The sequence below is a fragment of the Quercus lobata genome, chromosome 3 (assembly GCF_001633185.2).
Source record: "Quercus lobata isolate SW786 chromosome 3, ValleyOak3.0 Primary Assembly, whole genome shotgun sequence".
NCBI lineage: Eukaryota > Viridiplantae > Streptophyta > Magnoliopsida > Fagales > Fagaceae > Quercus > Quercus lobata.
Window position 1 is genome coordinate 40,435,875 of NC_044906.1, and position 17,375 is coordinate 40,453,249.

Genomic DNA, 17,375 nt, shown 5'->3' on the forward strand with positions numbered 1-17,375 from the left:
CCATATTAGCAATTTCACCAAAAGATAACGATAATGACTAAATTGATACAACACTTAAATGTTAAGGATCAAATTGACATAACTAAAAAGTTATGGATCAAATTGAAATATAATACAAATGATATTATAAAAAAAAAAAAAAAATTGTTTTTATTTTTTTAATTTTTGGGAAACATAAAGTGGTTTTTTTTTTTTTTTGATAACATAAAGTGGGGTTTTTGATTGCATCGCAGGGGTACAGAACCATAACATAGATAGTTGGTAGTATAACCTGGTCTCTCCACTCCACGGGTGGGAATGGCGGAAGAAGAAGGATTTGAAAAAGCGCATCATCACGAAGAAGAAGAAGAAGAAGAAGGAGAAGAAGAGAAGAAGAAGAAGAAGAAAGAGACGATGATGAGTCCGTGGGAGCAGCACTCAACAGTGATCAGTATTCCTCGCTATGACTACAACGCCCCATCTTCGCTTCTCCACCACTCCCTTTCTGGCTTCCTCATCACCTGCACTATCAGTTTGTACTTAAAATCCAAAACAAACCCACTTTCAATTTCCATTTCTTTTTGCAAAAATATGCCTCTGCTCTCAATATTAGTTACTAATATTTAGTTACATCTTATAAATTTTCTTCTTTTTATTTTAAATACCTTAATAAATCACTGTTTTTTGTTCCCTTGTTTGTCAGAGAGGGAGAAAAGTGCCACAAAGGAAGCAATTTCTATCCTAGATAAGGTTAAGGTCTTCTCTCAAATTTTACTTTAAAAGAACAAAAAAAAAAAAATCTTTGCTGTGTAAAATCAATATACCCAGCATTTTCCTTTGTTGTAAGCAGCATTTTAATTACCTGAAAATTATTTTTCTTCGTTTAATAGTAGCAGAAGACTTACTTAACTGCAATTTCATTACCACCATTCCTCATGCTTGTCCAATTCTCATTTAAATCGAAATGTGAGACATGTTGCAATTATTTGATTTGATTTTGTGTGGTTTTACATGTCTGATATCAGTTTATATTACTTCTTTATTGGGTCAAGAGAAGCTTTGGACTAATATAGAGATGTAGCGTTTGTGTAGTTGCATCAAGTAACAATTTTCAGTTATAGAATTTTACCACAATTTTGTCCATTGTTGTCAATGCTGACTTCTTTTGGTTGTTTTAAATTTTCTGGCAGTATGTAGGGTCTTGTAGTAATGCTGATTCCGGAAATTTGGACAATTCAGATGATAATGCTGCTACTAAGAGAAGGAAAATATGCCCAGAGGATGACCAAGATGGGGAAACCGAGACTGCTTCCAATAACTCTGGGAAAACTAGTGGTAATTTACTGGTTAATTTGGCATGATTTCTTTTGGGGTTTCAACTAGTTCATTGGTAAGGTGTAGGGATCCCATATTCAAAAAAGATATATGATGGCAGATGAACTTTTGACAGGTACTTGTCTGTCTTCTGTAATGCCAGACACAAATCTTGATAGAGGTCATGTTCTTTCACTAGTTAAGTTAACAAGGAGTGGTTTACTTCTATTTACTTTCCCTAGAAACACACCAGCTGACACTGTTGGTGTTGTATCAAATATTATGGAGTCTGTGGAATCTGGGATTTCCAAATCACCTCTGTAAGTTCGCTTATTTGCCCCATTCTCATTTGTCTTCTTTGTTGGGAATGTTTAATATTTTTTTTTGGTTATTTGTTTCAGATATTAACTCTGCATCTATTTTTTTTAAGTACCACATGAAAAATTCTCCTTTAAATGAATATCAATCGTAGATATGGCTAAAAGTCTTTGGAAATACATTGATTCTTATTTTATTTGACTATTTGTTTATTTATTTTTTTTGCAATGACTTTTTGTTGACATCTACAGCATGAGTTGGTTTCTTCTTCTTTCTAATTGATTATTTTCTTATTATAAAAACTGTTGTACCTTCGATTCAGAAAAACATTCAGTTTTGCAACCTATTATTGGATGAGAACTGCAAAATTAAATTTTTTTATTTTTTATTTTTTTTTTATTTGGTCTTGAGTGCATCAGAAGGGGGAGGTAGGAAATGGAACTTACTTTTTACAAGCATATTTACTCCAAAATGCCAAGGGGGGAGGGTGATAATATTCTGAATTGGCAGTTGACTCGGAATGGTGTTTTTGATGTGAGTTCCTTTTATAATTCTTTATTGGACGCCCCTTCTATTTCTTTCCCTTAGAACAGCATTTGGTGTGTACAGATACCTAAAAGGGTGTCTTTCTTTTTATGGACAGCAACTAGGGGTAGGATTCTCACAATTGATAACTTGTTATGAGGGGCTTGCCCCTTGTTAATTGGAGTTGCTTATGTTGTTGTGATGAGGAAACTGTGGATCATCTTCTGCTTCGTTGTAAGTTTGCTCGTGCTTTGTGGAGTGTAGTTTTTCTTATGTTTGGGGTTTAATGGGTAATGCTGAATACAAATGCTTCTCTTCCTTTTGCATGGAGGAATTGATTGGGGAAATTTTCTTCAAATGTTTGGAATATGGTTTCGGCTTGTATTATGTGGTTAATCTAGTGGGAACGCAATTCATTTACGTTTGAAGATATTGAAAGACCTGTGGATCTTTTGAAGTCTTTGCTAGCTAGGACTTTGTTTGAGTGGTCTTGTATTTGGGGTTTTACAAATTGTATTTCCATGTCTGATTTCTTAATTTCTGTTAACTCTTCTCTTTGATTTGTTTGTATTTGTTTCAAGTGCTGTGGGTTTACTATCGTAAACACATTGTACTTTTCTAATTCTCTTACCTATCCAAAAAAAAGGTTAGTTCCAAGTCCAATGTATAATTTTTTGGACTAGTAAATTAATTCATGGTAGTAAATTTAATTTTGACTAGTATTTAAAGCTAGCACCTGGGATGAGGCTTAAGGACAACTCGGGGAACTGGTTCATCCTTCAATGAATAGTACCAATATCCAAGAGGTTATATTGTCTGCTCTACCCCAGGTTTCAGAGTGTTGTTTTAGCTTATATCTCATAGATTTGGTAACTAATTTCTTTTTCCTCTTTTCTGGATCAGTAGTAAAATACTAAAATTATTAACTAGAAAGCCAGAAAGAAGTTGGGCGCCCTAGTATGATAGGCATTCAATGGAAGGACAGAGAGAAGAGAGCAACTGAGAACTTGAATCCTAAAATAATAATAAAAACAGGTATCAATGAAATCCAAAAAGAAAATAAAATTCAACAACAGTGGGGAATCAAAGATAAAAAGAAAAGCGTCTTCTGCAACTTCTTTATCTTGCTAATAGAAAGCTTGACTTCTAAAATGCTCTATCATTCCTCTCCTTCCAATTGCCACATCAAACAGGAAGGAACTGCAGCAAGCTGTTGACTCCTCTGACCCCCAAACAGACCTTTGCCACAGGCCATCAAATGTATGGGATACTAGGCATCACCTAATATAACACTGAATAAGGAAAAACCAAGTACCAAATATCTTTGGCATTTGATCATGTTTGTTCAGGTTCAACATTTTATTTTATTAATTTAAAAGGAGTAATCTTTATTGGAATCTATTAGGAAGTGTCACACTCAGAATTTGGAATTTTTTATTGATGCCTCAAATTTACCTTTTTGCACGAGCAATCCACTGAAGTTATGATTCAATTCTTATTATCTGATTTTCATTTTTGTGGTTAGTTATGATCTCTTGTCTTTAATACTAAAAATGCATTTCTTTGGTGCAGTTGGTGTCACCGCATTTTTCCTATCCAAGAAACTTGCAGTTTGAATGAGAAGGAACTGCAAATAGTTGTATCAAAGCTTGTTTTTCAGTTCATGAATGACAAACAGCACAAAGTTTCACATCCTGTAAAGGTAAAAGTTTAAACCTATTAACGGTGCAGATACTGTAGTAATTTATCGAGCAAATTATGAAGTAAATGTGAAGCATGACTATTTATCTGCTTAAAACCAAAGGAACTACTGACCCTGTCTTTCTTTTCACTCACCATATTCCAAGGTTTGAATCCACTCTTTGGATCAATATTCAAATTATGCTTGTCTTTCTTAGAAATTATTGAGGGGGAATAAAGAAAAAAGATATCAAGATTGTATTAAAGGAAATTAAGAAGGGAAATTTTATTCAATAATTTTCTCAAAAAGCTACTGTTACAACTTAAGCAAACCCTTAAATAAAACAATAGAATGTTACCCTAGCAAAGATGGCAACCAGTAATTCTGATATAAGCAATGGTTCTAATAGTTTCATGCTTATTTTAAAGTCACATGACTAATTAAAAAGTCAGGAAACCTTTGTTAGGTTTTCGGGTTGCTACGTGGGGTCTTTTCCTATAACCTACCTGGGTTTTCCCCTTGGTTCACCTTTTAAGACTAGATCTGCTTGAGATATTATAGTAGTAGAGCAAATGGAAAGGAGGCTGGTTGGGTGGAAAAAATTGTATTTTTTGAAAGGTGGTATGTCACTTTGATCACAAGCTCTCTTTCAAGTTTATCCACCTACTTTATGTCTATCTTTCATATTCTTCTAGTTGCTATAAAATTAGAGAAGTTGCAAAGGGATATTTCTTATGGACCTGGTTTAGGGGATGAAAGGAAGTTTTCCATTTGGTGAATTTGAGTACAGTTTCTCTCCTATTCAATCCGATGGTTTAGGAATTCAAAGGCTCGATATTGTTAATCAATTTCTTTTATGGATATGGCTTTGATCATATGCCATGGAAAGGGAACATCTTTGGAGAAGGGTTGTGGGGGCTAAATAATATGAAGAGTTGGTGGGTCAATTGTTTTCTGCTAAGGTTAGGGGTTCTCAAGCTGTGTGTGTATGGAAGTACATCAGAAATGGTTTAAATGAAATGTGAAGTTCTTAGTTGGAGATGTTAGTCAGCAGTTGCATCTTTTTTCTGGCATTATGTGGGGTGTGGTGATGAACTTCTCAGAATCCTTTTTTCTGAGCTATAAGAAAATGCAACCAACAAACAAGCCTCTATTGACAAGTACATGTACAGACACAACAGTGCTATCCATTAGTGCCCTTCTTTATGCTTCTTGCAGTTCTGGAAATGGTTTAAATGAAATGTGTTGGTCTTCATTTAAGAATCATATATTTGATGTGAAATCTTACTATAAGGCTTTCAGTGGTGGTCTTAGGGAGGTTTTACCTTGGCAGGTGATTTTGAAGACTAAAGTCCCTTGGAAAGTTTCTTTTTTTGCTTTGACTGATGCTCATGGTAATATTCTTAGAGCATTAGCATTGGAGAATGCTAATGCCAAATCTAAGAGAAATTTGGAATTTTAAGCTCCAAAACCATTTGCATTGGAGAATGCTAAACAGCAGAATTGCAAATTTTTATTGCTATACTACTACAGTGCAATTCTAAACATAGAATTGCACTGTAGCAAGTATTGTAAAAAAATAATAATATTTTATATGACTCTCTCTCCTCTGTCTCTCATCTCTCGTCTCTGTCTCTCCATCGTTCACGGTGAAACAGCCACCCAGCACCATATCACGAATGATCCACGACCACCCGCAACCCATATCACGAATTCACAACCCAGCACAGCCAACGATCCACGAGCACCCCACCCGCAACCCGCAACCCATATCACGAATTCGCAACCCAGCACAACCAACGATCCACGAGCACCTGCAACCCGCAACCCATATCACGAATTCGCAACCCAGCATAGCCAACGATCCACGAGCACCCCACCCGCAACCCGCAACCCATATCACGAATTCGCAACCCAACACAGCCAACGATCCACGAGCACCTGCAATCCGCAACCCGCAACCCATATCACGAATTCGCAACCCAACACAACCAACAATCCACGACTACAGAGCACAGCCACCCGCAACCCAGCACCACAGAGCACAACCACCCATAACCCATATCACGAATTCGCGATCCACGACCCACAATCCACAACCGGAGCAGTGCGAGTACGAGCCACGATCCACGACCCATGACGTTTTGGGTTTTATTGAAGCCGAGTTGTGAAATTCAGGATTTTTTGTTTGTGGGTTTTGTTGATTGATACGTTTTTGGTTGATCTATGAAGTTTTGGGTGTTTGAGTTGATGGTTATTTTTGGATTATTTCACTAGCTCTCCAGAAAGGAAGCCTCCGGCGGAAGTTACAGAGGGAAGAGAGCTTTTTTTTTTTTTTTTTGAGAAACAGAGGGAAGAGAGCTGAAAATGAGAGAGCAGAGAGAGATGGGAGAGAAGATATAGTTTTGATATATATTATTTTATTTTATAAATATATTATTTTAATAAGTAAAAGAGGAAAATAGAAGTTTGGGATGTGGAGGTATTGTAAAATAAGATGGTATAATGATAAAGTGAGTTTTTAGAATGGTAAAATAGAATAGCATTAGCATTTTCCAATGCTAATGCTCTTACTCTTACCACAGGTAACCTTCAAAAGGGCAAGATCATCATTTTTAATTGCTATGGTATGGTAGATGGGGAGTATATTGCTCATCTTTTCCTTCATTTTCTGTTGCTAGGGATCTTTGGTCTATGGTTTTCTCTTTATTTGGTGTCTCTTGGATCATGTGTCTTTCAGCAAAAGATCTCCTAGCATGTTGGAGATGTGCTTTCAAAGGCAATCAAAGCTCAGATGTGTCTTTATGTTTGATATGATGTATTTGAAGGGAACACAACCCTAGATCGTTTGCAGAAATTGGAATTTCCCTGCTCTGCAGAACATCGGGGACGTTGATTGTTCTTTTCTAGAGTTCCTTGATCTTTTTAATCTCTGAAGTTGCTCTTTTATACTTCTCGGGTACTTGGGCTTTGCCTTTTTACTTTTATTCTGAAAATTAAAATTAAAAGTCAGACGCCTTATTACATAACAACTTTTATAAAAAAAATTATAATAATGAGTTTAAGGCATAACCTACTTAAAGAAACCAAGATTCATCACAGAAGCTAGCTTATGGATACTTAGACTTCCCTTTAGTGTTCCTTTTTCCATGCTCAGGTGCTTGTAAAAGTTATCTTCAACTTTCTTTGCATCAGGATTAACTTGTATTGAGTCAGCAAATTGCAATTTGTAGTCAATTTTACCTCTTATATCCATCCTTGTTATCGTGGGTTATTTATTTTCTTTTCCTAGTCTTGGCTGCTCCCCAGTTTGGTACATGTTTGCTAATGTTGAGTTACATGATGCCAGATAAAATCAGCAACTGGAATTTTTTTTTTTGATGTTCTTTATGCCTTTTTTCCCCCTAAGGAAAAGAAAGCATACAAAGCCTTAGCAGCCAATACTTTTGTCACATGAATTAAATCTGTATGTTGTAGTTTGCAGTTGGTTATAACAGAAGAGGAATAGAGGAGACAGAGTTGAAGATTGTGAAAGATACTTCAAATGGTTCTGATAAGTTTGCTTTGTTGGACCGTAACAAATGCTTTGGCGTTGTGGCTGCTGCAGTAAAAAGTGCTGTATCAGATTCAGTTGTAGACCTCAAATCTCCAGAGGTAAAAAAACTGTTATCATTTCTCACTTGTTCACAAGCATTTTACATTCTCCTGGCTTATTTGTGCTTGTTCCAACTTCATCACCATACAGTTTTCGGTTCTTGTTGAGCTGCTTCCGCTTTCTGGAGTACCCAACGGGTCATTGGTGGTTGCTGTCTCAGTTTTGCCACAAAATCTGGTTAATACCAAGCCACGTCTCTGCATCAAGGCTCTGGTTTCTGACTCCAAAGCAAAGGGTGGAAAGCATAAGAAAGGAATGGATAATGTGGTTTAGAATATTCTTACATGTGCTTTTGAAAAGAAAAATTAAACTAACTTGGATCAAAATAAAAAATTTGGCTCTCGATGTAATGATCATTGTTCTTACCATTGTTGTTTTGATTTCTTACCGTTAATCATCTCTCTCTCTCTCTCTCTCTCTCACATATGCTGGGTCATACATCATACTTATTATAATAAAGAAACTGTTTGTTTCAGCATAAAAGAATTTCCAAAAAATGTTTTCCTGGAAATACTTATTATAATAAAGACACTGTTTGTTCGGCATAAAAGAATTTCCAAAAAATGTTTTCCTCATTTTCGAGTGTTTGGGTTTGAAAAAATTGGTTAAACAGAAATGATTTCCACATTGTCGAGGAAAAATGCCATATTAGGGGTTGAGGCCCTGCTTGTTTTGGTGTAAAGCATTTTTTATATGTTTTTCTCATTTTTAGGCATTTGGGGTAGCTGAAAAACTTTGTCAAACTAAAACATTTTATGTTATCCAAGAAAGTACTCTATCTGTCCTTGAAAAGTGAAAAGTTTTAGTCTTAAGAGAATATAAACATTCAAAACGACATATATATTCCCAAAATCTCAAAAATGGTCAAACTACCCTCAAAGCCTATAGATTGCCACTAAAATTTTCAAATGACCAAATTATACATGAAACTTTTAAAATGACTAAAATACGCAATTATGCATGAAACCTCTAAAATAACTAAAATACTTAGAAAGCTCTAAAATGGTAGAAGTATTCCTAACATTTTAAGAATGATCAAAATTCTCCTAAATTGTTCAAAATCATCAAATTATCCTTAAAACTTTTAAAATGAGAAAAATATCCCCCGTAAAAATCTTTAAAATAAAAAAAAAAAAAAAAAAAAAATCTTGCAAATCTCTAAAATGATTGAAATACCCTTAAAATATCTAAAAATAATCCAAATACCTACAAAACATTGAAAATATCCCTTAACCATGCAAATTGACAATAAGAATATTGAATTTCCTGTGTTAAACTCTTTCTTAGTAGACATCAATAAATCCGGACATTGTGTTGTAATGTTGATTTTGAAATAGTGAGTGTATTATCTTGATTTTCGCACAACTCGAGGTATTAGATTTAAGAACAAAATTTGGGGAGTATCAAGTCAATTCATTGAGGTTTATTTCTGTCAATTTTCTTTCCTTTTTTTTTATTTTTTATTTTTTATTTTTATGGTGCTATTTAGGGTGTCTAAGGCTAATATAATTCCAGGTTACACATTGTAGAAAGGAGTAGTGCATTAGATTGAAATCTTTGTAACTTCACCTAAGAGTACAGCTTTATCATGAAATTTGGAGTATATCAGTTTACATCCCATTTTGCAACTAGAGGTCGACTCATAAATCAAGGACAAAATGATAATTGTAAACATGAAAGAATAGAAACGTTGTTTGAAATTAGATGAGAGAACACTGAGTTCCAAAATACATAGGAGCTCATGACATGGTGAATGGAAAAATTGAACCACCAAATCAAATGATCAAGTCATATCAAGTTTTTAATGATCAGGATGCATTCTTGGAACTTAGGATTTAATCCATAAAATTTTGATTAGTCCTTCAAAGAATTCAGTTCAGTTAATTAAATGTCAAAATCTCATTAGATTAAGTTTAATACAAGGATGTAATTAAAAACATGATATATTTCCAGTAGAGTATCATGATTTTTGTGTAATTAATTAAGGCTAAAATATTATTTTGGTTCCTAAAATTGACCAATAGTTTGTTTTTTATTCTTAAACTTTAAAAAGTTCGTTTTCATTCCTAAACTATTGAACTTTTTTTTTTTACCTAAACTATTGAAAATGTCTCACTTTTTGTCCTTAAACTTTAAGTTTTTTTTTCATCCTTAAAGTATTGAAAAAAAATTATTTTTTCGTCCTTATTTTTTTCTCTAAACTATTGAAAAAAAAAATCTAAAGTTTAAGGACAAAAACAATTTTTTGGAAAAATTTAAGAACCAAAATAATATTTTACTCATTGTAGTGGGCCTTTTTTGCAATGTTGGACTGGGTTGCCTCCTGCGATATTTGGCCTAAATGTTCTGAGTAAGGGAGTCGGAACCGGTCCAATTGTAACTCACTTTGATCTAGCTTGCGCACAAACTATACCCCGTTCACCAGAGTTTAATTATAGACCCATGGTAGGCAGAACCACTGTGAGTAAGTTATGACAGGTAGATATAATAAAGATGATATAAGAAACACAATCACTACTTTTAGCCACAATAAATAAAAGTGAGCAACAAAAGGCTCTTTGTACATAGAATAAGCTAAGTGAAGGATAAAAAGAGTTAGCAAAATCAAAGCGTTAGTTGCCACGCCAAGTAATACACGGGGTTGAAACCAAGAAGGGAAAAACCATTCCCTCAACGCGAGTAATCTCAGAGAAGAAATTAATTGCTTTGAGAGAACATGCCTAAATGGTCCATGCCCAAATACAGATCTTTTGCCTTTTATAGAGAGCAAGGCTATTGAGGGAGAAAGGAAATCAACCTACTAGTGCATGCCTGTCGTTCTAAACTCTTTGTTTTTCTTTTCCTCTCCTTCCTACTTTTTTTTTTTTTTTTTCTCAATGCTTACTTCTGGGTTATATTTTTTCTCTAGAAATTCCTATTACTGTGATTTTTCGAATCACCCTTCTCAGTGCACAGTAAGGGGTCCTTTATATAGAGCCTGCTGTGACTGGTATTTACTGTTTTAGCCCTTAACTACCTTTGTCTGGTGTGGATGTTCTTACCGACCACTTACTGGTCATTAGTGGTTTAGCCATGACCACTTACCTGTGCTAGCTATGTCGCTCCCCTCTGCCAGACAAAGAATGCTATTTTGTTTGTTTGCTTACTGTGGCTTTTTCTACTCGTTACAGTGTGTGTGCTCTCTCTCTCTATCCCTTATGGCATACACCTGGTGGTTCCAACTCATCCTTGTTTCTTTTGGGTGGCATGTCATCCCAGTAGGACATTTTCCCCAAAAAAGCCTGAGCAAGAATCCCAAAATAGGTTTTTTCCCTCTCCCCACTTCCAGACCATGCCCTCTGACCCATGACCCACCACTTCCTATATTGACTGGGTACAGGCTGGTGGTGCTTGGGTCTCGTGCGTGCTTCACCTTCTTCACCCGCCATTCATGCATTTTTCGTGTTTTGGAGATTGTTCTGTACGTTCTGCTGTACACTTTTGGCTTCTTATGGCGTGGGTTGTTTTCCGATCTACCATTCTTTATGACTTGCTTCTTTTGGGGATTGGGCCTTGTTGGATCATGGGCCTTCCTTCCCCCGGCTTATTTTGTGTTCACTCTGTGGCCTTGTTAGTATTTTCCTGTCATACCACTCTGTTATTCCTGCTGTAATGTTGTTTGACTTAATCCTGCTGGACCTCTTTTGTGCTTGCCATTTATTTCCCTCCCAGTGACTCAGTGTGTTCACTAGGCCTTTTCTTACATTGTTTGCGGGCTCTTGTGTCCCATTTCCCTCTTGGGCATCCTTGGCCCATTTGCTTTCCTTGGGCTTCCTCAACCCTTTTCCAATCCTGTTTTCCTATGGGCCTTTACTAACTCTCTTAGGCTTCCCTGGCCCAATTACTTTATACATCATCCTTGGCACTGATGGGTCTTCCATTAGCCTCTTACTTTCTTTACTTGCATTACTTTGGGCCTGCTGTGGCCCATTCTTGCTTTTCTACATACTGCCCATGGGTTTATTTCTTCTCTCTTTCCGGGCCCATTCAAGCCTGTTTGCTTCCTCGGGACCCACTTTATGAGCCCGTGAACCATTCATTCTTGCCACTTGGGTTCAATGGCTTTTTCTTGCTTGCTAACTTTGGTCTGCCCGTGTTGTTGGGTCTTTTCTCTTACTGGGCTTTGTCAAAAATGAGCCTCAACACTCATTAATTAATTATATCATATAAATGATGATTAATTAAAATTCTATCTTTGGGATAATCTAACATAAAATGGGTTAAAAAGTGGTTTAAACCTAGTAATCATCTCCAAACTAATCAGAAAAAATCCGGCTAAAAATAAACTAGATTCAAAGTAGAGGAAAATTAGGATCCTGAGTTAAAGCCCTAATCGACACTTTAACCCAGAGTGGAAGTGCCAATCAGCATTCTGAGTGTCCTGATCGGCACTCTAAAATACCAATAAACACTTTTGCTTGGACCTATGTTTTTGAACTTTCAACTTTGTTGTTGTCCTTCTTTTTTTTTTCTTTTTTTTTTTTTTCATTTTTCTATTTTCATTTTTTTTTTCCCTTAACTTGAACTTTTATCCTAACGTCATAAGGGGTAAATATGAGTTTAAATGCTTTGAAATACAGGAATAAAGGGAAAATACAAATTTCCTAAGCCTTTTCCTAGGGAGAAATTGTGTTTATTAGTGCCCCTACCCCCGCTTTTTTATTTATTTTTTTTTTTTAAATTGTTTAAAGTAAGTAAAAATTGAGATCCAATCCATTTTCTCAAAATTGGCCCCCCTAACTGTACTTGTTATGAGCTCGTAGCTTCAACTTTTAGTACTTAGTGTGCGTTTGGATTGAGATAGAAAATTAAAATTATTTTACTATTTAGCTTATTTTTGCTAATATTCACAGACCCATTGCACTTTTTGGTACTATTTATGGGCTTCATTGTACTATTTCAACTAACTTTTATTTTTATCTACAGTACTTTTAGCAATAAATTTTCAATTTCAACAAAATAAGTGGTATCCAAAAGCACCCTTAATGTGCATTTGGCTCCAAATTAAAAATTCAGCTTATTTTACTATTCAGCTTATTTTTGCAACTATTCATGTCCCACTGTACTTTTTGGTACTATTCATGGGTCACACTGTACTATTTCACCTAAATTTTAATTTTATCTAAGTACTTTCAACAAAAAATTTTTAGTTTTAGCAAAATAAATCTCAAACAGACCCTTAATTTCACTCTTTTATAGTTTGTTATCTTACTTTTACTAATAGTTTTTTTTTACTATTGAAACTCCCCTACATTTCAAGCCATTGGCTCGCTTTAGACTTCACATTTTTAATTCCCTTTCATTTGAAAAGTCCCACATTTTCAAGCTATTGAAACTCGTCCCCCTCACCCCCACCTTTTCAAGCTTCCATTTTGTGCTCTATGCTCAGCTTCATACTCAACAATTACCTCCTCCATCTTCCATAACAAAGAGTATTGACACTTAACCTTACTTTGATTATTCATCTTTTTAATATGTAATTTGAAAAGAGAAGAAAATAATTCCTTCAAATTATCATGCTATTGCCTGTATATAGAAAATTCAGCAAAATAGTTTTTGTTCTCTCTCTCTCTACATATTTCAAACCAATTTGACTAATTAAAATGTTAACGAGCTTTTACTCAATTTGCCAGAATTGAATTACAATCTTGAAATAAAAATTGAATTTACAGAATCTCAATTACAACTAAATTCCCTAAATTCATACCATGGTTGGTACAACAATAGATAAAATCAAGTTGATTTTGTCATATTTGATTTGAGTCCTTGGCCAAAAGGCGAAAAATAAAAAAATCAAGTCGGTTAAAAAATTTGCTACTTTGCTAGAGTCAGGAGAAGCAAGCCTAAATACTTAGGCCTTCATAACCATATAGAAAGAACTTAAAGGAGCCTTAAAATTTAAGGACTAACATATTTAATTATTTACTGCTTATCAATCAAAATTCGTACATGCATATGATGCTCTCTATAAGCATACCCATAATGACAACTTAAAGAAGACATAGATTTATATTCAGGAAAAAAAATAAAAGAAGCCATAGTTTTAATGGTCACGGGCCTAATAGAAGTCTCAAACAAACTGGAAAAACACTACTTAAAAAAAAATCTAGATAAAAACCATTGCAAAATTTGAGCACTAAAGATTCATGAGATTGATTGTTCATCCTTTGCTTTCTCAACCAACACAAGCGCAAAACAGAGCCGTCCTTTGTTTGTATTAGAAGAAGCAGCATCATCACAAGCTTCTTTGTCCACACGGAAAGACCAGAGTTGCACTACATCATCTATCTCGAGGCCATTCGACTTCTGGACATAGTTCCAAGTGGATCTCAAAGCATATGTTGAACTCGTGTTGCCTGTATCCTTAGGCATGTCCCGTTGCCCGTATCCTTAGGCATGTCCCATTGAATCAAAACAATATGGCCAATCTAAAGCATGGGATCAATGAATTGCACTCGGATTTCTTGTAAATTATAGACATGTATGAGAAAATTATCTATTATAGAAATGTATGAGAAAAGTATTTATAAGTGTGAAAAAAGAGAAGAAGAAATATATTGTTGATATCCAAAATATCACAATGTTGTGTCAAAGCCCAAAGCATTACAAAGGATTGAAATCTAGAAAACATTAATAAAAAAGGGAAGGCCCAAATCCATTAAGAGCCCATAGGAAGGGACCCAAGCCCATAAATGGGCAAGCTTTGGATCTCACGAAACAAAGGAAAGAAGAAGTCCAGCCTAGCCCTCAAAGGTAAGAAAATCACTGAGGAGCCTGGGGAGAAAATTGAACCATGATACCTGGGGATTCTCAGGAGCCTAGGATCCTCGGGATGTGCAGCAAGGCCAGGTTGGGATTGAGACAGTTCAAGGGGGCATGACCAAGAGCACGAAGAACGAAGGCAGATATGTCCTATCAGCCACCCAATGATGCAGAAAATGATCAAAAGACTTGGGAACCAACAACTCATAAATAAGGGTCTTGTATCTCGAGGAACCTAGGAAGATAGACCATGAAGAAAGGTGACTGGGGATCTTTTAGCCTGATAGAAAGGAATCAGCCCATTTGGGAAAAATGATAGAAGGGAAAGCAGCCAAAAGGTGGGTCTAAAAAGGTGGAATCTAGAAGCCTTGAAAAAAGAAAGAGCAAAGGTCAGCCTTCTAGGACCCCCTAGAATGGGAAAGTCAGCTAGGGGCTTTTGAGGAAGGAACCTCAAAAGAGGGAAATAGTGAAGAATGAGGAAGGGACCAGCCACCAATGTTACTGTCATAACATTGGTTCTGATACCTAGGGGAGCAAATAGAGGGAATCAATGGTACCCTAGAAAACCTAGGATGACACTATAAAAGGAGGAGCAGCCAACAATGAAGGGCATAGAGCAATAGTGGATTAAAGGAAAAAGATCCTTGAGAAAACTCTGTTAGAATTCGAAAAGAGAAAAGAGAGGGAAAACACCATTCGGGATCCTCAAACAACCACTAAAGAATACATTTGGATTCAAAGGGATTCAAATTTCGCTAGTTTTAGAAGCCTAAAGAGCCATTTAAGTCTGTGATTTTTGAACTTACTTGGACCTTGTGACACATCCTAGTGAGCGTGATGTATTACAAACTTAAGAAAATAATGAAACATTCCATATTATTCTAAGGATCCCTAACGTTTTATTTACCTTTCTTCCTTTTATATCATTTTCTTTACTGTTCCTTGTTGTTCAATGTGTATATGTTTTCTGTATGTTAGTATGTATGTTTTGTAGAATCCGCGCTTTGTGCACCACTTTGTTCGAAATCAGCCCAATTTAACTGCGATAAACCAAGCCTAGTCTCTTAAAGCATAAAGCATCAGCCCAGGATCCTTGGTTCTTTACTTAGGCCTGTGTGTTGTTTTACAAAAAAAAGAACCCACACATATATCAATGAAATTTACATAAATTATGGATGCTTAGGCCTGGAGTATGTGTTTTTTTAACAATGATATGATATTCATAAAAGAAACTACGTATAAATAAGTAAACAATCAAACTTTGATCTATATTCTCAAATTGAAATAAAGTGCTAACTACAATTGATATTATATTATGAAATTAGTTTTCAAGATTGTTAATTTCTTATATGTTTTTATTCCTTTTCAAATTAGCTATTCAATAGGGCATTTGTAATTTTGTTATATGTTTTGGGAAGTTGATATTGTGTAGAAATGAAACTTGTGTGTTTGTTTTAATTAGATTTTCAAAGGGTAGACTAGACCCCTTTGTGTTTGCGCCATTTGTTTTGGTTAGCAATGTTGGGATTTGTATAGTTTTATGATTATTGAATAAGTATTAATTTGTTGAGCTGGACTCATTCTTGATATGAGTGGTGAATTCAAAGTAATGCATTTTACACCAAGTAATTTCCTACATGACTTACCAAATGGCAAATACATTATAAAAAAGAAAAAAAAAATTCATGTGAAAAAATACACCTGCAATTTGATTGACTCAACATGTTTCTAACCCGCTTAAATGACCTTTTTTTATTACCCAAACCCGTTTTCGACTAAAAAAACCTGATTGACTTGTCCTGAACCATGATCCACCCATTTTGCCACGTCTACCCCACCCTCCCCCAAACCATTTCAAGCTTTATGCTCACATTCTTACACATCAATCAATTCCTCCATCTTCCTTACCAAAGAGTCTTGAGCTAATATGAAGCTTAGCAAAAATGACTTTAAAAATTAAAATCTTGAGAGGAGTTAAACTCGACTCCATGTTTCATTTCTATTTATTTATCTTATGTTTTATGATTTGTTTTTGTTATTTTAAGTTTTTGAATAATATGCTTGGATAGAGAATGTAAATCCTCTCTACTAATTTTTATGTTTTACTTTATACTCCATCAATCACAACTTTCCATGTGTGTGTGTGTGTGTGTTTTTTAAACTAAAGTTTAAAATGAAAAAATAAATAAATAAATAAAAGAACTTATGATATACCACAATTTTGAAGTATAAACAGGGGAACTTGACATGATATACCACAATTTTGAAATATATATATATATATATAATATTTTTTTTACTAGTTTAATTTACCCTTAAAAATATTTTTGCACAACTTAAACATATTTTAGCACAACCTAAAACCAAACAACAACACAGATCTCTCTCTCTCTCTCTCTCTCTCTCTCTTATGAATCTCATCTCATCTCATCTCTCTTTTCTTTCTGTCTATCTCAATATTTCTGATTTTAAAAGTAAAGAGTGAGTGTTTTTGAGCTGTGAGTGTCATTCTTTTTATTATAAATTTATATTACATGTGTGTGAGTGTGTGTCTGACTGTCTAATATTGATTGTATGCATTATTTTTTTAATTTTTTTATAATGTTATTTGTGTTAATTGTGATGTGTGCGTGTATAGTATAAATATAGTAAAACTTTATATAATTTAATAATTAGGAAATATAGATGATTTTTTACATGTGTGTATTGTTATCATGTTATAATAACATTCTGTTATAAAGTTAGTGTTTCAAGGAAAAAAAAAAAGTAAAGTTGGTGATTGTTCAAGTATTTGATTGGTTGATTCTCCACCAAAAAAAAAGAAGTATTTGATTGGTTAAGTAAACATTTAATGTATTATTTATGTATGGATGAATGTGATTTTGTCGGTCAATAATTAATACAATACCAGTGAGCTAAGTTTATTCATTTAGTTTAAAATATTTTTATAAAAACAATGACAAATAGATAAGAATAACTGCATAAAAATAAAAATGTTATACAAACTTAGCAAAATAAAATGGTTGTACCAAACCACATTAATAATAGATAATAAAAACTAATAAGGAACTATTTTGTATTGATTCCAAAATTTACTAAAGT

At 34.6% G+C, this 17,375-nt stretch overlaps 1 protein-coding gene across 3 annotated transcripts; it reads left to right on the forward strand.

The window, feature by feature from the left end:
* The first annotated feature begins 220 nt into the window (after positions 1-220).
* LOC115982636 lies at positions 221-7,866 on the forward strand. 3 transcript variants are annotated; one of them, XM_031105283.1, is made up of 9 exons: positions 221-511; positions 683-729; positions 1,170-1,314; positions 1,430-1,613; positions 3,709-3,838; positions 5,151-5,218; positions 6,392-6,402; positions 7,302-7,471; positions 7,563-7,866. In XM_031105283.1, exons 1-9 carry the CDS (start codon positions 298-300, stop codon positions 7,743-7,745), a joined length of 1,152 nt encoding a protein of 383 aa, XP_030961143.1. In that variant the 5' UTR covers positions 221-297; the 3' UTR covers positions 7,746-7,866. The 3 variants fall into 3 exon arrangements, with proteins under 3 accessions (XP_030961143.1, XP_030961144.1, XP_030961145.1); XM_031105284.1 differs by lacking the exon at positions 6,392-6,402 and having other exon boundaries at positions 5,151-5,211; XM_031105285.1 differs by lacking the exons at positions 5,151-5,218; positions 6,392-6,402 and having other exon boundaries at positions 7,295-7,471.
* Positions 7,867-17,375: the final 9,509 nt, after the last annotated feature.